This window comes from Anabrus simplex, chromosome 1, assembly GCF_040414725.1.
Source record: "Anabrus simplex isolate iqAnaSimp1 chromosome 1, ASM4041472v1, whole genome shotgun sequence".
In the NCBI taxonomy this organism is placed as follows: domain Eukaryota; kingdom Metazoa; phylum Arthropoda; class Insecta; order Orthoptera; family Tettigoniidae; genus Anabrus; species Anabrus simplex.
The window spans coordinates 1,067,727,851-1,067,752,534 of record NC_090265.1 but is presented as its reverse complement, the minus strand read 5'-3'; the positions used below and the strand labels follow the sequence as shown (position 1 = coordinate 1,067,752,534).

Genomic DNA, 24,684 nt, shown 5'->3' with positions numbered 1-24,684 from the left:
GATCCAGTATCACAAAAATGAAAACAAAAATTATAACAACTAAGCTGTCATTTGTAAAACATTTCTGAATGAGCCAATGTTGGGAGAAATAGCACCTGCTGTAGGTCAAATAATGCACAACTCAAATCACTTCCAGGCTGTTGAGATGTGTTTGCATTATTCTTCATTTCTGTGTATGCTTTTTCGGTTTTTCTCTGATGAAGTTCAATTTCTATCAGAACTGCCTTATTATTGGGTGACCTTTATACATGCAGTTCGTTCTGAAGTTTATCACACTTTTTACAGGTGTCACTCCTCGGTCTACGAAATTTTAAATCTGGAAATTCTTTAAGAAAACACTTCCGGTAATACTTGTAGGTTATATTGTTATTAGGGTGCTTCTCATTATATGCTTTCACAAGAAGGTTCAAATTCAAATCTGAACTCAAATATTCCTTACTGGTTTTTCATTTTTAATAATGGCTGATATCATAGGGAAGAGAATTTACATGGTCAATAATGCGTTGCGTATCGGAGTCTGTATATTTCGGTTGTTTGTGACATGTACATTCACCCACAAAACTGGTCTTGCCTTCCTTTTTCTTGTGAACAAAAGTTTCAGTTTCCTTTCTGCTTAGTGCAAATATGTCCATAAACATTGTTTTACAAATTTGTTTCAGGTGACCTCCACCATCTGGATCACAGTATGTTACCGTTTCTTGTCTACGATACCCTTCATTAACTACATTACGTTTGCGTCATCTTCTGACTTCAGTTATATTAAGCAACCCCATAATGTACGTGCCTTGTGTTTTTCTGTCTTCTTTATAGTATTTCTTGAACAAATCTTGTTTCAAAACAGCATCTATTGTTTTGCACTGGAATTTGCAGCTGCACATAACCTGGAATAAAACATGCAAATTAGAACAGTGTGCATTTTGCAGTGTGCATTTATAATATTTTTTGACATGTAGTAATTTGCAGATTTTATTTATTTGTTTAGATTTACCTGTAATGAAGGTTGTTTCTTTGCAGGCATATGTTTATTTTTTCTGGTTACATATTCCTTCCTGCTGTTTTCAACTTCTTCCTCTCAGTCTGTTCACTGCCAGATCCTTTAGGCTTCCTCCTTTTCTTATCATTTGTATCCATATTCAGTAAATTGCAGTGCACACAAGTCAATTTTAGCTACAATATTCACTGACCGCTTGAGCACAACAGAAATATCGGTCATGCACTCTGTTGAGCAACGTACAAACCGCAACAATCAGAATATCACTTGGCGCTTTTGTAGGGCAATGACAGATGTCATGTAACACCATTCTATAGTAAAAATATAATTTTTTTAAAATTTGGCACTTAGCCCCTTTGTAAGGTTAGGTCTTCAGTTACCCATAGAGCAGACGGAGCTGATCTCTTACTGAGCACAGAATACGTGCATTTTGGCGTCTCGGATCACGAGTTTGGTTTTATTACGCAAGATGCAAAACTTTTGAAAGTCTTCAGGTTTCCTGGTTTTGATGTGCTTTCTTTTTGCCTTGTCCCGCGCAGAGATTAATGTTTTAATTGTAGATGTTATCCACGAGTTAGGTGGGTGTTTGGTTCGAATTACTTTTAATGGGGAATGCTTGTTGTACAACGCAAAAATTAAACTATAAAATTTGGTGACTTTGTCATCGATACTACGCTGAGAAAATACTTCATACCAGGAAGCCAGAAGTCCACACCTACTTTTTGCCGAAGATAGAAATTGCCTGTTTCAAAAGGTGATGTCGGGTAGACATAAGATCTTCACGAATCGCCACCTTGGACCCATGTAACAGCTTCTTTGCACGGAAAACTGCTGATCTCTTGGTGTAGGAGACAAATTTACATATAATAGCCCTTGACTTCCCATATCCAGGGATTCCAACCCAATGCGAGCGGTCATTATCTTCCGCGTTTAAGGGGACCTTAAATTTTTGGGCCACATTGTGCACTAAGCGAGTTGTATCCTCACCAGATTCTTCGGGCAACCGAAAAATTTGAATACTATTTTCCCTTTCATATTGTTCAGTTTTGTCCATTTTATGATTTAATAAAGACTTCAACTCCAGAATTTCATTTTCAAGAGCTTTAAAATCATTTCTTAAATCACTAATAACTTTAGAATTGAAATCTGTTGTTACGTCTTTTCGAAAATCTTCAGGATTGAAACTGTGGAAATCTCTAAATGTGATCCATTTTCTTTCATATTTGGGTGTTGATATCGAGAAGACAGCATATAGCATATCATGTGTCGAAAATCCAGGGTATCGTTACAATTTGAAGCTATGGTATCGAGATTAGAATGACAATATGACAATATGCAGTGTGGTGTCATCAAATGGTATTCTAGTCAGATTGCATGAGTCAAGTGCATCATCGATTACTACAGTTTCTGAGGACCCTGATGCAAAATGGCCATTCATATCACCTGCAATTATAACATATTTATAATGAAAAACGTAATTATACATCACCTCTACAAACGACTCCATAAAACCAATTTTGGGAGGATGGTAGATGTATGAAAATAAGACTTTACCCGCAGCTAATTCAAGTTCAAGGAAAATATATTCTGGCTTACGACAATATTCTGCAGGCGAGGTGTGAATTATTTAACATTTTATGTTGCTCTTCACGTACACAGGTACTCCTCCTCCTCTCTTGCCCGTTCTATCGTTTGAATATAAATTAAAGCCAGGAATGTTGATCTCTTAGTCCAGTATGGGCTCCTTGAAAAATGTCTCACTTACAGCAATAACATTAATATTTGAATTAACAAAGCAGTCAAAAACTCCTCGAAATGTACCTTATCAACTAATAACTGTGCATTTAAGTGAATTATTTTCAAATCAAAGGGATAGATTTCGGATAGATCTTCAATGATTTTGTGAATTTCAGAAGACTTAAGTTTAGAAGACATGCATAAATTTGGATGGTTACAAAAATTTCAGAAAATTAATATTCAATTATAAGTCCTAATAACATTACATAGAGTTTTAGATTACACAAAGCGAAAGTAGAGAAAAGGATAGTGAACAGAACATACTAAGTTAACTTCAACAAGGAGAGATCTTTTTTAGTTCAGCAGTATTTTTCACACGGTGTTTAACACCCCATTGTAGTATGATAATTGTGCCATCAGAAGTCCATACCTGCTTTTTGCCGAAGATAGAAATTGCCTGTTTCAAAAGGTAATGTCTGGTGGAGGTAAGATTTTCACGAATCGTCACCTCGGTTCCACTTAACAGCCTCTTCACGTGGAAAACTGCTGATCTCTTGGTGTAGGAGACAAATTTACATATAATAGCCCTTGACTTCCCAGACGCAGGGACTCCAACCCAATGCAAGTGGTCAATAACTTCCGCGTGTAAGGGGACCTTAAATTTTTGGGCCACATTGAGCACTAAGCGAGTTGTATCCTCACTAGATTCGTCGGGCAGCCCAAAAATTCGAATACTATTTTCCCTTTGATATTGTTCAGTTTTGTCCATTTTATGATTTAATGAAGACTTCAACTCATTTCATTTTCACGATCTTTTAATTCATTTCTTAAATCACTGATAACTTTAGAATTGAAATCTGTTGTTTCTTTTAGTTCTTCACAAACTTTTTGTGCAAGAACTGTTACCAAGGGTTGAAGAAAGTCCCTATTTTGTAATTCGTTCCCCAATATACCTTGCACCATGGTCACAACCTTGTCCTCAGTTGAATTAGTGTTACCTGTGGTGTTGGAGGGTGGTGTGTTCAGCATGTTGGTGTTGCCACTAGTTGGTGGTATGAGGGAGAGCTGCTCGCTAACAGCTGATGATCGTGGGGCACGTGTCGAGCCAGATGGAAGATATGGCGCTGCTTCCTGCGAGGTGGTGGCAGTGCCATTAGTCTCCAAGGGAGAGCGCTTGCGATCAGCCGAAGGTACATTAGCAGGAGGGTGGAGGGTTGACTGTGTTTGTGAACCCTGACAGACAGAAGAGTAGTTATATGGCCAAAAAGTTCTCGATCCAATGCGGAGCCTAAAGTATGAAAAAGAAAGTTAAGAGTTAAAATGAAATACTGGAATAAGGGCAAGAAATTAAAAACTTGCCTGCAGCAAGATCCACTTGTTTAAGTACCTTGTAATTTACTGTTTCTTGTTATGATCTGACATTACAAGCCACTATCAAATTTACATAGTTTATCTTACCATCAATGTTCCGCGGAGGAACTACATTCTACATCAATTTTTAGATGTCAGTGTTCAATTTTCGCCCAGTGTTTAGTAACGCCACGCTCAAGACTTTTTAACCATTACAAAGTGATCAAGATTTTTTAAAATATTGGTTGATATTTTCATTTTATAATTTTACCAACAAGTTCATAACTTGTAAATATTGTAAGAATGACTTTTAAGCACTGTCACTTTTTATTTCATCCAATTAATGTTATTATTAAGGGTCTATAATATGTGTTATAATACTTGTATATCTTTGTTCATATGACCTGTTTTGGCTGATGATGGTGTCCAAAGACATTGAAAATGGTTCTAAATAAAAATGTGATTGTATTAACAACATATTTTGTAATGAAAAAAGGTGGATAATTACGCTTTCTTCTATTGTATGTTAAATATAACATGCCAAGTGATATTACATGGCTCTAAAGAAGAGGGTGGCTTGTTCAACTGACTTAAGAAAAACTACTCAATGAAATTTTACTGAACAACATAAACCACAAGAAAAAAATCTGATGAGTTCATAAAATATTCATGGATTGTGAACAGTAAGACGTAGAAGTTCAAACCCTAAAAAAATGTCCAAGTATTAATGCAAATATGTTCTTAAAAACCTCAGAATATGCCAATAAATATACACTATTAAATTGAAAGAATTAACATCCATTGATATTAGAAAAAACAAGTAAGTCATAAATTAATAAACTTACATTATTCCTTAGATGTTGAAGCAGAAGCGGTCCTGCTGCCAATGTTCACTGATGAACTGTAATTCACAACATTCGGTTTTCAACTGCTAAGCTTTGTCTGTTGCCCCGGAAAAACACTTAAAACGTGAGAGATTTTTTCACTGTATTACGTTTCCTTTGTGAAGGTTTTTGTTCTTGCACACCCATCACTTACTGTCAACAGGAGAGAATGGTTTGTGTTCCAGCTGAATGTTTCCAGCGTGTAGTACATGATGGAGCATGTGCATAGCTTCTCTCTGTCACTTACTGTTCTGTCTCACTCTGTTGAGCCGTGTGTCAAGTTGTCTGATGCGAAATGTAGTTCGTGTTAGGAGCAGTCAAAATTCCTGCTGGCAGTAGCTCTAAAATACTTCACGAGAGCTGTGTAAGAAGCCGACTGTAAATTCGGATTATTCCATAACTGTAGATTTTACAAAAATATTACTGCTACAAAGAAAGAAATTTGTAAAGCTAAGCATCATATATTTTGATCATAAATGATAATAAACTCATACTATTTGTAGACAAATATTGTTGCCAGTTTACTTAAGGATCAGTCCATGTAGACTTTCATTAACATGAAGAATCACATTCTCATTGCATGGTTATACAATTCTTATTGACATTGGAACCAGTTCTGTTACAGTTCTAATATTGTAATTACGGTAAATATCAATATATATTTCAAATTTTTTTCTTGCTTTTCTTGTAGCATTCTTTATTGTTTAGTATCCTATTTTGTTGCCTATGCATGTAAACTGTGATCTTTCAAACATTAGGCCTAGCAGTTTTGGTGGGAAAGGTGTTCGTGGTTTTCCTGGAAGGATGCGAGTTTATTTTCCCATCAGGAAGTAAAGAAAAAGTGTGATGAGACTTTCACCCCTGGGGAAGGACATGGCCTTGGGGTTCACACACCCTAAGCCAAAAATGTGTATGGGATTAATTTGTGGGGACAAATGATTCCTGGCATAGAGCTAACAGCTAACTACTATATTCCACTTAGTATCAAAGATATGAATAGTGGAAGCTTGTACCCTCCAGTTTTCTTGGTCTGTGCAGAGATGGCTTTGTTTTTATGTCCTGCCATTTTGATTTTTGCCTTGAGCTTATGCTAGAAGTCATAGAACAGTCTTATCCATTTTTTTTTTTTCCATAGAAAAAAGTCTATAATAATTTTTCTTTGATATTGGTTATTTTGAATAATGCCATACATTATTCCTTGTTTTATTTTCAGTTTATATATTGTTTATTGTCCAATAATTGTCCAATAAAGTGTTAGAGGGAAGGAGATAAAAGGTGGTGTTTGTATAGCAAACTTGCAAAAGTATTCTAGCAACAGAATCTCTGAAAGTTTTTCTGGGAACTATGATTGCAAGATTGAGTTGTCCATGTTCTGAGGTACTTATAGATATAACTTAACTGTTGCCCTATCAGAAAAGAGTCGATAGGATGTAACTACTTGGCGGAATACTAACACTGTATGGAAATTTATAGCTTCCATAATATATAAATAACAAAATTGGGCGCTGCCTGTGAAAGATTTACAGGTATAATTGACTCTGTAGAGCACGAATGAACTTTTCCCAAGGCGACGGTCATTAGGCTGACGAGGCTCCAAACTTGCTTCATTACCTTACCAGTTACCAGTTACTATTTAATCCTGAAAATAAATTTGGGTAGCATGCCAGGTTTTTTTTTTTACTTCACCAATAAAAGATTTGCCATCAGTTTCACTAATAGAATTTACTTCCAAAACAAAATAAAATAAAATAAAACAAAACAAAACAAATATCAACAATTATCATCACGTGATGAGACCAACCTGTTTTGCCGCTTACAAAAATAAACATCATAAAAAATTTACAAAGAAAAGAAACTGTATATCGTTCTGATGGCCATGCTTCAAATTAATGGTATCCTACGGGTAAGACAACTGTCCATACTGCACCATTCCGAGTCCAAATCTCGCTGCATTCAAGAAAAAATCCACAGCTAGTGTCGGTGAACATCTCAGGGATTACATCAAATATGAAAATTTTTACATGAATTCAACTGAGAGTTATTCAATACAACACTTCCATTTATGTCAGGCAAGTTTTACGGATGTTTCAGCTTAAAATCAACCACAGAATCAGCAAATATTTACTAGATGCCATAACATTAAGGTTTGAACAATGAATTAAATCTTAATAACTATTCTTTATTAAAAAAAATATAGAATGCGATGGTTAAATTAAATTTGAGGCTCGAATATTTCTCAATATTTACAATAATATTTTATTAAAAGCATTGGTTGAATATCGTCTTCTTCATCTTAATTACCATAGCTTTCAATAAAAAAACAGTATCAGCCTTTGTCTAAGCTTTTGATTTTATAAGTTCTCATATAAATCTTCATAAACTGGAATTATTTAAATAAAATTACCCTGTCTTAACCCAAATTGCTTCTGACATCTCCTAGATCTAGGTTTTTTTATTAAAGAATTGAACATTAAAGAGCTTGTTATATCAAAAGTAAATTATTTGAATAAAATATTAAAATCTCATAATAAATAAAATATTTGATGGTTATCCTAAGAGCAGTTATCTTATATGGGTCCAAAAACGATTATTTTATGTTTTCTTCCATATCAGATGTACACAATTAGGCACACACATAGGCATACACAGAATAAGATCAGTTTCAAATATGTAGTTTCCAATGGCTACCTACCATAATATATTTAAAAAAATATATAACTAATCATAAACAATTATATTCGAAATATCTTCCCTGGAAATAGGTGAAATTGTCCTAAATAGATTCAATGGCTTCGTTGTCAGGTTGCAATTATGTCTTACCACCTTATAGAATCCAATCATTTAACTGCAAGTTGATAAGGAATACCATGGATGAAATTTCTAATTCCTCACTAGTGATAGGCTGTCATAAAGAAGACACTAAGATCGTAGATCTTATTAACAACCTGTTATTTTAGCTTAAATGTGTAAACCGTATACATAATATGTAATTCTCTCCAAAATTGCCATATGAGTGTTGATTATAGATTATTGGAATTATTTTTGATGATCAATATATGTTATTAGTTTGTATGTTTATTACCAAATTGCCACTTATTATGTAATATGGATTATTCCATATTTAAACATCATTACTACCATTCAATCTAACCTTGATCCACATTTGCGTTACTTAACCATTCATTATTTAACCTTACATGAAAATCCTTCCTCATACGTCTTAACATTTATCATAATTCATCAACTAATTTCTTTTATACAACATTATTCTATCATCTCATATTCCCTTTCCCATATTTTCTTCATATATTTATACTGCTTCATATGCCAGTATTACTTATTTGATTCTACATAACGCACAACTCAATTCACTTCCTACTTATTTGAATGACCACTTCATGGATCAACATACAAACTTTTTTTAACTTTATTCACGGCAAATGACGACTTTTAAATTCCGTATTTTGGTAATCAGGGTAATGAAATGGCACAATACTTAACCTTATATACATTAGCACAATAGCATCATCACCCTGGAATCTATTTATCCCGTGTTATTACTGTACTGTATGTTAAAACAAACTCAGTCACCTCACTATACTCTGGTAATCAAACAACTTCACCATGTTAAAAAGACTTCTGTGGACTAGATGCAAGACAAATGCTACATTAAATCAATCAAAGAATGACGAAGCGCTGAGTACTTGGCCTACAATTTCTTCTAGCAATAATCAGTTTTGTGCACATCAACACATTATCTTCAGATTATACCTGTAAAACACTACCCACAGTGTGCATTTCCTTGGAGAGGAATAATACAGAGTCTGACCTACAAAAGAACACTATGTAATTCATTTCTTCCACTGACTGCTCACCGGGAACTTGTAATTACCGAGTAATGCCCTTGTTATGACTCTATAATTATACAGTAATGCAACCGTAAGGAACTCGTGCAGCAAAGACGTCTTAATGGTAATTGTCATGAACGGCAACCACAGTGGTCATGAACAGCAACAGTAATAAACTCGTTGCACATGCGCACACGTACATAGGCTTGCCCACGTGGCTGTCATGTCTGCAAAGGTCCACTGGAAAACACCGCTACCACTGAAACATCTTCAAGCGTCCCTCGGTCAACACAAGCTCATTCAAACTCGGAGCTTCCAGATTGGTTACCGACCTGCCGATTCGCAAATAGCAATCTTGCACGTTCATCCACATAGATAAATTACCATCTTCAGCATACACTTCCCGGCCCTACCCTGGGTTTTTAAACCACTTGTTGTAACACTTTTAACCGACTTCAACTATCTATACTGATACAATCACGGTTTTCCTTGCTGCACAATCTTCACTTCACCTTTGCATAGACTTGCCAAAAATAAATTTATACAAAATATAATGATGCATATATGCATTATTCTCCACGTACAAATTCTTCTTTAAATATTATGGTTTTACATCTTAATTTACCAAACTCGCATGATATTCACTACTTTACATTACAAATTAGTTTACGAAAAAAATTTCTTAACCTAAAATCGGGAGGCCGTCATTTACAAACATTTCCTGACCTAAAATCAGGGATCGTACGTGTGTACGGTTACAAACTATTACAGTAATAAATGGTGGAGAAAACGTTTCACTTCAAATAACTCCCTCCTTGCCCCTATGAACTGTTAAAGGATTGTCACCTATTGCTGCACTGCATATAATAAGAAATTATATTTTTATATACTAGAAATTAATATGATATTTCATTTCTGTACATTACAGGGCAGGCCACTTAGCCACTCATGAAGTGCTTTGCAGTATGTTTAGCTCACTCCAACGAGCAAGATCTTCAGTAATTCCTCCATGTCCTCCTCTACCTGAAAATCTTGTACAATATAAACAACTAATGGAGAAACCTGAGTATGTCAGGTGTGCAAGAACATTGGGCGGAGAACCATTTCTTTTAGATGTTGTCCCATCAGGCCATGGAGACTTTTCTGCTATATTTATGTCACCACACATGAGAAAGTGAGTATAATTTTCTTTACATATTTACTAAGGAACAGGAATTTTATTCTAAAGCTCCTGATACATAGATAAATATACAATGAAAGCTCTTGTTTCAGGATACAAAATGGCTTCTTGATAATACCCCTTTTTAGGCACCATGACCATCAAGGCATTTGAGCATCTGCAGCTTGTACACTGTGGCCAGTCCAGTGTTGAATTACACTGTGAAAGATCATTTAAGCTTTATTTGCATTTCATTGTGGTCTGAGGAAGTTAAACCGTCTGAAATATATATTAGAATGAGCATTTAGTTCAGACACAATTATATGAGTCGGGCGAGTGTGAATGTTAAAAAAATGGACGATAAAATTTTGGTGATGAATAATGGAGATATCAGTTTGCATGGCAGCTGAAACAGTGAAAAAGGCAGATCGACTAGTGAATCCATGACTACAGTTGATTAAATTGTTGTACAATTCAACATGATCTGTAACCATGAGCTTCTTCAGTTTGTCAAAACTAATTTAGGATAAATAAAATTAGAAAATACTTGAACAAAGAAAACATTTAATAACAAATTAGTCTTGCAAGAGATTAATTTAATTGAAAACAGAATGACATGTTTCATTCTTGAAAGATCATCAGATTCTATCAAATCACACTTTATACAATATAATTGAGGACATGGGTGGATTAACGACTTAAGTCAGAAAATGAAGTTATACACATTCAAAGTTTTAGAAACTCTGCCAATCGAACACACACACATATATATATATTGGCTATTATAATTCTTTCCTAGGGGTAATACGTATTTACTTTAACTCGAAACACTATTTATCTAGTGTATATGTTTAATCACAAAAGACACATCTTAAGTCGTTAGTCCATGAACATATTTCAAACTTTTGTTTCCGAGTAAATGAGTGTTTGCTCTAATTCTTAACTGCATATTTTATCTAAAAAAAGTATAAATCATTACAAAATACATTTCTGCAGTAGGTCATTAATGAAAAATCAATATTTTCTTATTTTTTCAGTGCATGCAAAAAACGAATCACTAAAATTGATTTTTAAACATTATAGAGAAATATGTTGGTAAATAATAGATAAAACAGATGCAGTGTTCATTACAAATTTGATTCATCTTCTCCACTATCACTTACATATTCTTCTAAGTCATTAAAGTCATCGGAAGTCACATCATCTACAACTTTCCTCAACCACTCTGAATTTTCTGGAGTCATAAACTTGAGCAGGGACAATATGTCATTCTTTTTTTACCAACTTCAGTGCAGGAGGCAACACTTTGTTTAAGTTTAAATCCTCTTTACGTTCAGTACGAGTTAAAATTAAACGGCTGTGATAATAAGCCACTGTAAGTTTCACTTGCTGACGTTGTTGTGTTGTAGGACAGCCTTACATATTTCTATTCTGAAAATACAGTTTTTGCTACTTGGTCTAGCTAAGAAAAAAGGACTCCAACCACTCCGACCAATCATCAGTAAAGCTGTCTGCTTCAATAACCTCAAATGGACAAGGATGTTTTCTGCTTTGTTTTATGAGCTGAAAGTACTAATTAACGTTTTCAACAGTTTCCACTTGTTTTATTAGAGTTCCATAAAGTTAAAAATTACGATCACATTGATTGTATGAGTGGCCACGCACAGGGAACAAATGTGTAATGTGCACATTGTAGGCTTTTGTAAGCCAAGCACAAAACCGAACTACAGTTATGTTCTTGTTTTGCATGTTATAATTCTCATATTTAGGTCCGTATTGAAATGTACAATGAAGTCAAATAAATATTAAAGTTTATTTATTCCACCTGTTCAATACATAAAAAAATAATGAATTAAATAAAATTATAGGGACATGTTTTGCCCTTTAATTATGGGCATCTGCAGCCTTAATCTCAAACTGAAAGTTGATTAATCAGGTACCTGATTGTAATTAACTTACATATGAATGTGAAGGAAATGTGCAAAATGGTTGACAATACTTCTGAAATTCTTAACATCAGGCCTTAATAAAGTCTAAAATACAAATATTCATAAAATTATACACTTTCTTGAATGTAGTTAAGAAATTCTTGAAATGAGGCCTTAATGAAGTTTAAAATACAAGTAGTCGTGAGTTTATATACTAGAGGAAACTTTTGTATCTTAAACAGATTGAATGTCACTAGGCCTATAATAATCACATCAAGTGGGTTTTATAATAAATGTGAAGTGATAAAAGTGTAGTTTTCTAGAAGCACGAGAGAAGAAGAGAGCTTGAAGGACCGGGCGAGTTGGCCGTGCGCGTAGATGCGCGCGGCTGTGAGCTTGCATCCAGGAGATAGTAGGTTCGAATCCCACTATTGGCAGCCCTGAAACTGGTTTTCCGTGGTTTCCCATTTTCACACCAGCAAATGCTTAATTAAGGCCACGGCCGCTTCCTTCCAACTCCTAGGCCTTTCCTATCCCATCGTCGCCATGAGACCTATCTCTGTCGGCGCGACGTAATGCACCTAGCAAAAAAAAAGAAAAAAAAAAAAAGTGCTTGAAGGTAAGTTGCTGTGTTAAATGTTAGCAGGAAGGAACGGCTGTAGTCTCTTGTGTAGAGTTGTAAGGGAAGTAGTTTGGATTGAAGTCTGTAACAATAGGAGATTTTCGTGTTAAAGAATGAATTTGAATGAAAGGAGAGTTTAAAGAGAAATCGAAGCGTGTAAAACCACTTACCTCTTTATTAACGTTGAAGTTCGTTGACGTAAAGATTCGGAGAGAAAACGTTGTGTGTAATTTCTTTTATTTTCAATTGTAATAGTATTAAATAGTTGCTATGGTAGCGTTGAAATGACTGATATTTAAGTTACTAGTGTTATGGATGATGTGAGATTAATGGAGGAGAGGGTTGAAGCGGTGTGCTAAGTTTATATGTTATTGGCCGTGGTGGGTAACGGGAAATGAGTTCAATTCTTAGAACAATATAAAGAGAAATGATATCAGTATCAAGTGGAATTCAAATATAAGTTAGAACCAGTCTATAGTCCATCTCTTGTGAGGAGAAAAATTAGCCTTCCTCTTGAATTACGATGCGGGAGCGAGGGAAAGTGAGACAGTAAACATCCAAAATTATAAAGTTCAATAAGGACTCAGTTAATTTTGCTAAAAGGTGTTCTGTAAAGGGTTGATGGTATGAAAAATCAAATTGTAACATTAATAGTTTGGCGAAGCAAAGGATTTATTTTTTATTTTTATAAAGGTAAGTTTAGTCCTTTCAGAGTACGTAAGAGCGAGGGAGAGTGTTTGATGGTAGGTAGGGTTTTTTTTTTACCGAGATTTGCTTAGATGTCTGCAAAAAGGAGGAGAATTTAGTATTGAAAGTATGAGATTATAGAGTTAATTAGTAGTTGTTATTTGTTACTTGTGCTTCTGGTAATATAACGGTGTTAGGATATGGGAGGTGGATGCTGTGGAGATTGTTGCCTAACAACATTGTCTATCGTGAATGTGAATCAATAATATCTACAATGCGTAAAAGAAGAATTTCCTTTTTCTGTCACATATCAAGATTACCAGGGGGCGTTAAGTTTGTGGTTTTTTTTTTGGCAGGGCAGGAGTTGTGTTATTTGAAATTAATGGGGGCTTGGAAGTTAATAATTTAATATTATTTAGAATGTAATGTTGATTTAAATTTAGTGATTGCAATAATTTTGGTAAAATTTCATATAATGGGTTTTTTACTTCAACTATGTCATTGAGGTTAAGAATTTTGTTATAGTATTGGACTAAAAATATATAGAATGTTTTCAAATTCATTCATTAATTTTCCTTTCCTTATTTTTTTACAGAGATTTTGGTTAGAAGTCTGCAAAAAGGAGGAAAATTTAGTATTAAAAGTATGAGATTATAGAGTTAATCAGTAGTTGTTACTTGTGCTTCTGATATTATAACGGTGTGATGATATGGGAGGTGGATGTGGCAGAGGTGGGGGTTAGGAGGGATGTTAAGTTTATGTGTTGTTGGTGGTGGTTGAGTTGTGGGTATGGGTAGGGCTGGAGTTGTGTTTTTTGAAATTAATGGGGACTTGGAAGTTAATAATTTAATATTATTTAGAATGTTTTGTTGATTTAAATTTAGTGATTGTAATTTTGGTAAAATTTCGTATAATGGGTTTTTTACTTCAACTATATCATTGAGGTTTAGATTTTTGTTGTAGTATTGGTCTAAAAATATATAGATGTTTTCTAATTCATTCATTAATTTTCCTTTATCTACTTTTTTAATAATTGTGAGGTCTTGTTCTATAGTGGTGAAATGATGTCATAGCTGAGTATTTGTTGTGTTTGATGGCATTAAAATGTTTGACCAATGTAAGAGGCGCCACATTGTGTGCATGCGAGTCTGTATATGCCTGAACCTGTGTAAAAGTTGTTGTTTGAATTGATTGTGTTGTGATTGAAGAATAATTTTTGGTTGGTGTTGGATGTTCTAAAGGTTATACAAGTGTTTTGGCTTTTTATGGGGTTTGAAATTTGGTAAATGTTTGGATTGTTGTATGTGAAAGTAATAAACTTATTCTTTTGGGGTTTGTCAGGGATGAGTTTTGTTGTTAATTTGAGTTTGATTTTGTTGATTAAATTGTTAATTGTTTCTAGTTTATACCCATTATTTTTTGCTAAGTTTTTTATATCATTGAGTTCTGTTTGTAGGTTTTTAGGTGATAGAGGGATTTTAAAGGCTCTGTAAATTAAGCTGTAAAAGGTAGCTAGTTTATGAGATTTTGGGTGTAATGAAGTATTTTTTATTGTTGTTGAGGTGTGAGTAGGTTTTCTATAAATTTGGAAGTCAAAGTTATCATTATTACGTGTTACTGTAATGTCTAAGAAATTTAAGGATCTGTTGATTTTGTCTTCTTTGGTAAATTTTATATTTTGGTTTAATAATGATTCACAATGAATACTGTCGTATGCTTTTTAAAAATCTACAAACGTGATGACTAGACCCTTACTTCAAACTCTTTGGTGCTTCATTATCCATATTAATCTAATGATTTGATCTGGACAGCTTCTACCTGGTCGAAATCCTCCTTGATATTCTCCAAGTTCTTGGTCGAGTTCTTGGATTCTTGTGTATATAATCTTGGATGAAATCTTGTATGTAGTATCAAGCAAGATATCCCCCGATAATTGTTTGGATCGGAGCAATCACCTTTCTTATACAGTGGGTGGATTATCGCTGTATTCCATTCCTCGGGAAGCTTCTCCGTGTTCCAAATATCAATGATGTATTTATGTAGGTTTTGACAAATAGCTTAATATGATAATAGTGGAAACTCCAGCGAGAAACTGGCGACACCGCTTCTGCGTGCCATCTAGTGGTTTGAGGGGCTAACTACTCTTGCTACTGCTGTCAGCTGTGTACGCCAGAAGTGTCTTATTTGTACTTCAGATAGTTTTGTGCTTGTTATGTATCACGATTTTGGAAATGGCAGGAAGAGGAGTTATTTGTGCTGTGTATGGGTGTTTTCATTACAGAAGACAAAGTGATCGCAAGCCGTTTTACAGATTTCCTAACAACAAAGTGCTGCAAGTATAGGCCTACCTGTTAAAATGTTTACGTGCCGGTATTTTTTCTATTTATGAGAACATACTTTCGTTAAAATATTGTTATGATTAAACCTATGAATTTAATCGATTTTTAGGTGTACTCAGTGGGTGACGAGCAGAAGGGCAGATTTAGATGAAAGGTATGAGGGTATGTTTAGCCACCAGGGTCCTCAGCCATTCTGTAGCTTCTGGAATCCTAGTTCATGTGTCATTCAATTATTTGCAATCAAGTGCTGCAAACACTGCAGAGTTTATAGAAATGTGTGATGGTTTGTCTGATATTTTTAATTCTTGGAGTCTCAGTAGCCCCAAAGAGTACAGGAGACCCTTAAACAATGACTGAGGGCATATGAAAAAGCTGGATGAAATTTGTGATTGTCTAAAACAACTCAAAGTTTTGAATAACCGCAAAGGCAACCCTCTCTGTATTCAGGGTTGGATAGACAATATTTCTGCACTGAAACTATTGTGGTCTGAATTATATAGTGATTATGGTTTTCATTATTTGCTAACAAGGAGGCTCACACAGAACTGCATTGAAAACATATTTTCCATCATCAGAGCAAGAGGAGGAGGTAACAGTGTAACTCCAGATGCAACAAAATTTCGCAGTGCCATAAGGAGTGTTATGATAAGTCAATTGATCTGTGCTTCTGATGACAGCAATTGTGAATCTGATATTGCAGACTTTCTACTGACTCATAATGATGTGATGAAGTGCAATTTTGATGCTAATGTCACTCGACAGTGTGAGGTAAGTGATCAGGTAACTGATTATGACTATGATATAATACAGGAAAATGCAGACAATTATGTCATGGGCTGAGCATGTAGCAAATTTCCCCATGCTGAGTGAAAGGATGTATTGTCATCTTATGATAATTATTATAGCAAGGGAAACTTGCACATAGAAATGAAAAAGTATGACAATTCTAAAATTATGTTTCCGAATATTTGTGGGGGAAAGTTAGATGCTAAAATATCAAGAACATTTGAAGATAGTTTCTTTTTTAGTTTTTGTTAGAAAGCAAAGATGGGATTAGAAGAAAATTAAATGACAGGTTTTTGTCATTGAATGAATGTAGTGTAGGCTTATGTAACAGCTGTGTAAAATTACTGACTGACAAGTATTTCAAAGTTGTTATAAAGGCATATGTGAATAGAACCAATGGCTCAACAGCGAAAAATATTGCCTGTAAAAACACCAGTTTTAAAAAGATATTGCATGTGTGATTTGGTCTTGAAGACTGTAGGCCCTAGTCATAACATGGCGATCTAATGTTTTAATTTGATAATACATTTGTTTTATTCTTATCACTGGTTCATTCAGATCAACATCCACCTTTTTCCTTCCCTATATTATGTTACAAGAACGACGCAAACGTCTTAAAATCTGTGTTTCGTTGGGTTGGAAGTCGAAATGTGTAGTGTTTGAATGGCGCGTTATGTTAGTGTTCCCTGCGCGAGCCGCTAGATGGCAGCACTACGTGCTGTCGCCGCTGCTCTGCGTGCTAAGTGAGGAGAGTTTCCACTATTATCATATTAAGCTATTTGGTTTTGAATAGTCTGATCATTAGCATTCTTCCATATATCTGCTACTATTTGATTCTCTCCTGCTGCTTTGTAGTTTTTAAGTGCATTAATTGCTGTTTTCACTTCATTGTAAACTGGTGGTATAATCTTTTGTAATGGAGTTTTATTTTTTGGATTAGGGTCAAATTCTAAATGTTCCACAGGATCCTCACAATCAAGTAACTCTTTAAAGTATTCTGCAAGGATGTTAGCATTATCTTGATTATTGTGTGCCATTTTTCAATTTTTATTTCTTAACATAAGTGTGGGAGGGGTAAACTTAGATTGATATTGCTTGAATGTTTTGTAATAGTCCCTTGTTTTATGCTGATTGAATGTTTCCTCTATACTGTTAAGCATTTCCTTTTGATAATTACTTTTAATTGTCCTAATTTCTTTAGCTGTTTGTCTTCTGGCATTAATTAGTTCCTCTCAAGATTTTTCTGTTTTCCTCTGTTGATCATTTAACCATGCTTTGCTTGAATTGAAAATAAAAGGAATTACACACAACGTTTTCTCTCCGAATCTTCTTTACGTCAACCAATTTCAACGTTAATAAAAAGGTAAGTGGTTTTACACACTTCGATTTCTCTTTAAACTCTCCTTTCATTCAAATTCATTCTTTAACATGAAAATTTCCTATTGTTACAGACTTCAATCCAAACTTCCCTTACAACTCTACACAAGAGACTACAGCCGTTCCTTCCTGCTAACATTTAACACAGCAACTTACCTTCAAGCACTCTTCTTCTCTCATGCTTCTAGAAAACTACAGTTTTATCACTTCACATTTATTATAAAACCCACTTGATGTGATTATTATAGGCCTAGTGACATTCAATCTGTTTAAGATACAAAAGTTTCCTCTAGTGTATAAACTCACGACTACTTGTATTTTAAACTTCATTAAGGCCTCATTTCAAGAATTTCTTAACTACATTCAAGAAAGTGTATAATTTTATGAATATTTGTATTTTAGACTTTATTAAGGCCTGATGTTAAGAATTTCATAAGTATTGTCAAGCATTTTGCACATTTCCTTCACATTCATATGTAAGTTAATTCCAATCAGGTACCTGCTTAATCAACTTTCAGTTTGAGATTAAGGCTGAAGATGCCCATAATTAAAGGGCAAAACATGTCCCTGTAATTTTATTTAATTCATAATTTTTTTATGTATTGAACAGGTGGAATAAATAAACTTTAATATTTATTTGACTTCATTGTACATTTCAATACGGACCTAAATATGAGAATTATAACATGCAAAACAAGAACATAACTGTAGTTCGGTTTTGTGCTTGGCTTACAAAAGCCTACAATGTGCACATTACACATTTGTTCCCTGTGCGTGGCTACTCATACAATCAATGTGATCGTAATTTTTAACTTTATGGAACTCTAATAAAACAAGTGGAAACTGTTGAAAACGTTAATTAGTACTTTCAGCTCATGAAACAAAGCAGAAAACATCCTTGTCCATTTGAGGTTATTGAAGCAGACAGCTTTATTGATGATTGGTCGGAGTGGTTGGAGTCCTTTTTCTTAGCTAGACCAAGTAGCAAAAACTGTATTTTCAGAATAGAAATATGTAAGGCTGTCCTACAACGCAACAACAATGTCAGCAAGTGAAACTTATAGTGGCTTGTTATCACAGCCGTTTAATGTTAACTCGTATTGAACGTAAAGAGGATTTAAACTTAAACAAAGTGTTGCCTCCTGCACTGAAGTTGGTAAAAAAGAATGACATATTGTCCCTGCTCAATTTTATGACTCCAGAAAATTCAGAGTGGTTGAGGAAAGTTGTAGATGATGTGCCTTCCGATGACTTTAATGACTTAGAAGAATATGTAATATGAATTATGAATTATGAAAACTACAAAGAAAATGCTAAAAGGTACTCGTATTAAATCTGAATAACGCTACTAGTTTGAAAATATTTTTCAAACTGCTCACATTAACCCATTCAAGTCACAATAAATTTTTTTATATTTAATGTCCACCTTTTCAATACTAATTATAGATGATACACATTTATATTATCATTCAGGGACTAGTTTCGACCTAAATCGTAGGTCTTCATCAGCCTTGAAGCAAATTATACAAATGTATCGAATAAAATAAACAATGTAACTGCACAATGGACTTAAAAAACTGTACGTACAATCAATAGAATTTTAAGTCATGGCTGGTTGAATAAAATAATTTCTGTATAAAGTTTAAGCAATGGAAGATGCAGTGTAGTGTCAGTAATATTATAAACGACATGTACATACCCCTCCTCTGCGAATCATGTGACCTTGCCGCGGTGGGGAGACTTGCGTGTCGCAATGAAGCAGATAGCCGAGCTGCAGGTGCAACCATATTGGATGGGTATCTATTGAGAGATCAGACTAAGGAATGGTTCATCGAAAGGGGGGTAGCAGCCTTTCGGAAGTTGCAAGGGCGGCAGTCTAGATGATTGACTGATATGGCCTTGTAATAATACTCAACATTTCTTAGCTGTGTTGATACTGCTACACGGCTGAAAGCAAGGGGAAACTACAGCTGTAACTAACTTCCGAGGACATGCAGCTCTCTCTGTATTGAATGATGTACTGATGATGGCTTCCTCCCGGGTAAAATATTCCGGAGGTAAACTAGTCCCCCATTCGGATCTCCAGGTGGGGACTACACGAGAGGGGGCGATCATCAGGAAGATGGATACTGACATTCTGCGAGTCGGAGCGTGGAATGTTAGAAGTTTGAATCGTTGTGGTAGATTAAAGAATCTGAAAAGGGAGATGGATAGACTAAAGTTAGATGTAGTTGGTATAAGTGAAGTACGTTGGCAGGAAGAACAAGATTTTTGGTCAGGCAACCACCGAAATATCAACACAAAATCGAACAGGGGAAATGCAGGAGTTGGTTTAACAATGAATAAGAAAATAGGACAGCGGGTAAGCTACTACGACCAACATAGTGAAAGAATTATTGTCGTCAAGATAGACACCAAACCAATGCCCACCACAGTAGTGCAGGTCTATATGTCTACTAGTTCAGCGGATGATGAGGAAATCGAAAGAATATATGAAGAGATAGAAGATTTAATACAGTATTAAAAGGTGACGAGAATCTAATTGTGATGGGAGACTGGAATGCAGTGGTAGGCCAAAGAAGACAAGGTAATATAATAGTAGAAATTGGGTTGGGACAAAGGAACGAAAGAAGTCTGCTGGTTGAATTCTGCACCAATCACAATTTAGTCCTTGCTAATACTTGGTTGAAACACCACAAACGACGGCTGTACACATGGATGAGACCTGGAGACACTGGAAGGTATCAAATAGACTTCATTATGATTAGGCAGATTCAGAAACCAGGTGTTGGATTGAAAAACTTACCCAGGAGCAGACGTGACTCTGATCACCACTGGTTGGTCATGAAATGCCATGAATAAATTGAAGAAGGGAAGGATTCGAGTGAGATGAGATCTAGACAAGTTGAAAGAAAAGAATGTGACTGGTTGTTTCAAGGAACATGTTGCACAAGGACTAAATGGAAAGGCTGAATGAAACACAGTAGAAGAATGGACAGCCATGAAGAATGAGGTCAGTAGGGCTGCTGAAAAGATGTTAGGAGGAAAGGAAAGATCAACTAAGAATCAATGGATAACTCAAGAGATACTAGATCTGATCAATGAACAAAGAAAATACAAGAATGCTAGAAATGAAGAGGACAGAAAAGAATACAGGCGATTAAAGAATGAAGTGGATATGAAGTGCAGAGCAGCTAAGGAAGAATGGCTGAAGGAGAAGTGCAAGGATGTCGAAGGTTGTATGGTCCTGGGAAAGGTAGATTCTGCATACAGGAAAATCTTTTGCTATTTGCTTTACGTCACACCGACACGGATATGTCTTATGGCGACGATGGAATAGGAAAGGCCTAGGAATTGGAAGGAAGCGGCCGTGGCATTCATTAAGGTACAGCCCCGGCATTTGCCTGGTGTGAAAATGGGAAACCACGAAAACCATCTTCAGGGCTGCCGACAGTGGGGCTCGAACCCACTATCTCCCGATTACTGGATACTGACCGCACTTAAGCGACTACAGCTATCGAGCTCGGTTACAGGAAAATCAAGGAAACCTTTGGAGAAAGGAAATCTAGGTGTATGAATATTAAGAGCTCAGATGGAAAGCCACTTCTAGGGAGAGAAGACAAAGCAGAAAGATTGCAGGAACATATCCAACAGTTGGATCAAGATAAGGGCGTAGATGGTATGGTTCTGGAACAAGAAGAGGCTGTTGATGTTGCTGAAATGGGAGACCCAATTTTGATGTCAGATTTTGACAGAGCTGTGAGTGACCTAAATTGGAACAATGCACCTGGAATTGACGACATTCCCTCTGAATTACTGACTGCCTTAGGAGAAACCAGCATGACAAGGTTATTCCATTTAGTGTGTAAGATGTATGAGACAGGAGAAGTCCCATCCGATTTTCGGCAGAATGTTGTTATACCTATTCCCAAGAAAGCCGGTGCTGACAGGTGTGAAAACTAACACACCATTAGTTTAGTATCTCATGCCTGCAAAATTTTAACACGTATTATTTACAGAAGAATGGAAAAAAGTTGAAGCTTCGTTGGGAGAAGATCAATTTGGCTTCAGAAGAAATGTAGAAACACGTGAAACAGTCCTGACTTTACATCTGATCTTAGAGGATCGAATCAAGAATGACAAACCCACGTACATGGCATTTGTAGATCTAGAAAAGGCATTCGATAATGTTGATTGGACCAAGCTATTTAAGATTCTTAAGGTGATTGGGATCAGATACCGAGAATGAAGAATTATCTACAATCTGTATAAAAATCAGTCTGCAGTGATAAGATGATATAGATGTTGATTTCCATAGGGAATTTTAAATATTTGTCCCGAATGAGTAAATTTATGGTCTCATAGTGCATTGGCACTGCCGGTGGCTCCAAGTAGCCTACACAATGGCCTCCACGGTATGCACTAGCCAGCGTCTTGATAGTTGTGCTAGGTACCAACTGATGAGCCCAACCTAGCACATGAGGGCGAAATGCTGGCAAGCAGGAATGAGTTAGCTGGAAAATTTATAATGTACAATAACGGACCATTTATATTGGTATTATAAATTTACTCATTCGGGACAAATATTTCAGATTCCCTATGAGAATCAACATCTATATCGTCTGATAGCCAAGCAGGCATCAATTTTTGGTAAAGAGACAAAGTCTCTCATAGTACATTGGGACTGCCGGTGGCTCTAAGTAGCCTACGCAGTGACCTCCACAGTATGCACTAGCCTGCGTCTTGGTAGGTGTGCTAGGTACCAACTGATGAGCCCAACCTAGCACATGAGGGCAAAACGTTGTCAACCAGGAATGAGTTAGCTGGAAAATTTATAATGTCCAATAACGGGCCATTTATATTGGTATTGCAGTGATAAGAAGCAGCAATCCAGAAAGGAGTGAGGCAAGGCTGCAGTTTGTCCCCCTCCTTTTCAATGTTTACATAGAACAGGCAGTAAAGGAAATCAGAGATGAATTTGGAAAGGGAATCACAATCCAAGGAGAGGAAATCAAAACCTTGAGATTTGCCGATCATATTGTTATTTTATTTGAGACTGCAGAAGATCTCGAGAAGCTGCTGAATGGTATGGACGAACTCTTGGGTAATGAGTACAAGATGATAAAAAGAAGTCCAAAACAAAAGTAATGGAGTGCAGTCTAACGAAGGCAGGTAATGCAGGAATTATTGGATTAGGAAAGGAAGTCTTAAAGGAAGTAATTGAATATTGTTACTTGGGTAGTAAAATAACTAACGATGGCAGAAGTAAGGAGGACATAAAATGCAGACTAGCACAGGCAAGGAAGAGCTTTCTTAAGAAAAGAAATTTGCTCACTTCGAACATTGATATAGGAATTAGAAATATATTTTTGAAGACTTTCATGTGGAGTGTGCCATTGTATGGAAGTGAAACATGGACGATAGCTAGCTCATAAAGAAAGAGAATAGAAGCTTTTGAAATGTGGTGTTACAGAAGAATGCTGAAGGTGAGATGGATAGATCGAATCACGAATGAAGGGATACTGAATCAAATTGGTGAGAGGAGATCGATTTGGCTAAATTTGACAAAAAGAAGAGGTAGAATGATAGGACACATCTTAAGACACCCAGGACTTGTTCAGTTGGTTTTTGAAGGAAGTGTAGGTGGTAAGAACAGTAGGGATAGACCAAGGTATGAATATGACAAGCAGATTAAAGCAGATGTAGGATGCAATAGTTACATAGTTACGTAGAAATGAAAAGTTTAGCACAGGATAGGGTTGCATTGAGGGCTGCATCAAACCAGTCTCTGTACTGATGACTCAGGCAACAACATGTACATACCATATGAGAAATAAGGTAATATTCAAGATTTTCGTTGCACTGTGTTAACCCAAGAAGTGCCAAGGATCGCTAAAATTGACTCACTGTGCCTTCCTGTGATGCCAGGATCGCTTATTGAGATCCTCGGTGAAAGTTTGTTTTCTTGACTGTTATGCCATCTGTTGGTGAAACATTTGAACTACATCAAACTTGAATGCCTCTAGTTCACACTTATCACCACTATTGGTGCTTTTTAAAAAAGTATTTGTTGGAATTACATGTCTATAAAAATCTAATATCTAGTTGTTATCGTGTGACTGTAGTAAACAAAGATGGCAGCGTCGAAATCAAAAACGTTGCTATGTGAATCAGATATTTTACGAGCTTTTGATGAGGGTAGTGACTTTAGTAATTTTGAAGATGGTGAAATTGATAGTGAAAATGATTCTGAGGACATTGAAAATACAAGTGAGGTAGGATAGGAGGAAGTGTAGATAATTTATCAGATGACGATACACCATTGCAGACCAGACTTAATTGTGCACATGTAAGTAGGCCTGTACATTTTCCAAATAGGTTTTAAAAGGTGACTTATCCTGAAATTCCAAGGAATTCTGTAAATTTTGTTGCTAGAGCAGTAAGCTTACAGGCTCAAGTCCCTCATAATGCTAATGAGATAGAATATTTCAGTGTTTTTTTTCCCTTATGAGTTGTGGGATTTAATTGTCAAAGAAACTAACAGATATGAACAAAAGCTGTTTGATGGAAATTTAGAGTATTTTCAGTCACATCCTCACAGTAGAATTAAGAAATTCAAACCTGTTACTTTTCAAAGATTAAAGTCTGTTTTGCTGTGTTAAATATGGGCCTCTATCCTAGAAAGGATGAGAAATGTCATTGGGACACGCCCTTCCCAGAACCAACCTTTCTTTTCAAGATCTATGTCAAGGAATGAATTTCAATTGATAAATCAGAAAATGATACTAAAACCAAAAAACTAAACCAAACCCTATGGCACTTAACGCCCTTGAAAGGGCCTTGGCCTGCCCAGCGACTGCTGCTCAGCCCGAAGACCTGCAGATTATGAGGGGTTGTGTGGTCAGCACGATGTATTCTCTCGGCCGTTATTCTGGGCTTTTGAGACCGGGGCCGCCATCTCCTCTCAGATAGCTCC

General features: G+C 35.7%; 1 protein-coding gene across 6 annotated transcripts in view; it reads left to right on the top strand.

Annotated features, from left to right (window-relative positions):
* The window catches only part of LOC136857976 (uncharacterized), a 162,440-nt gene that overhangs the window by 31,844 nt on the left and 105,912 nt on the right, over nucleotides 1-24,684 (top strand). For all 6 annotated transcript variants that reach the window (XR_011017588.1, XM_068225387.1, XM_068225389.1 and 3 more), the window contains exon 3: nucleotides 9,739-9,984. Coding sequence is in view for 5 of the 6 variants with exons in the window: in XM_068225387.1 (XP_068081488.1) it covers nucleotides 9,739-9,984 (246 nt within the window). In the remaining variant the exon portion in view is untranslated. The remainder of the gene's footprint in view (nucleotides 1-9,738; nucleotides 9,985-24,684) is intronic.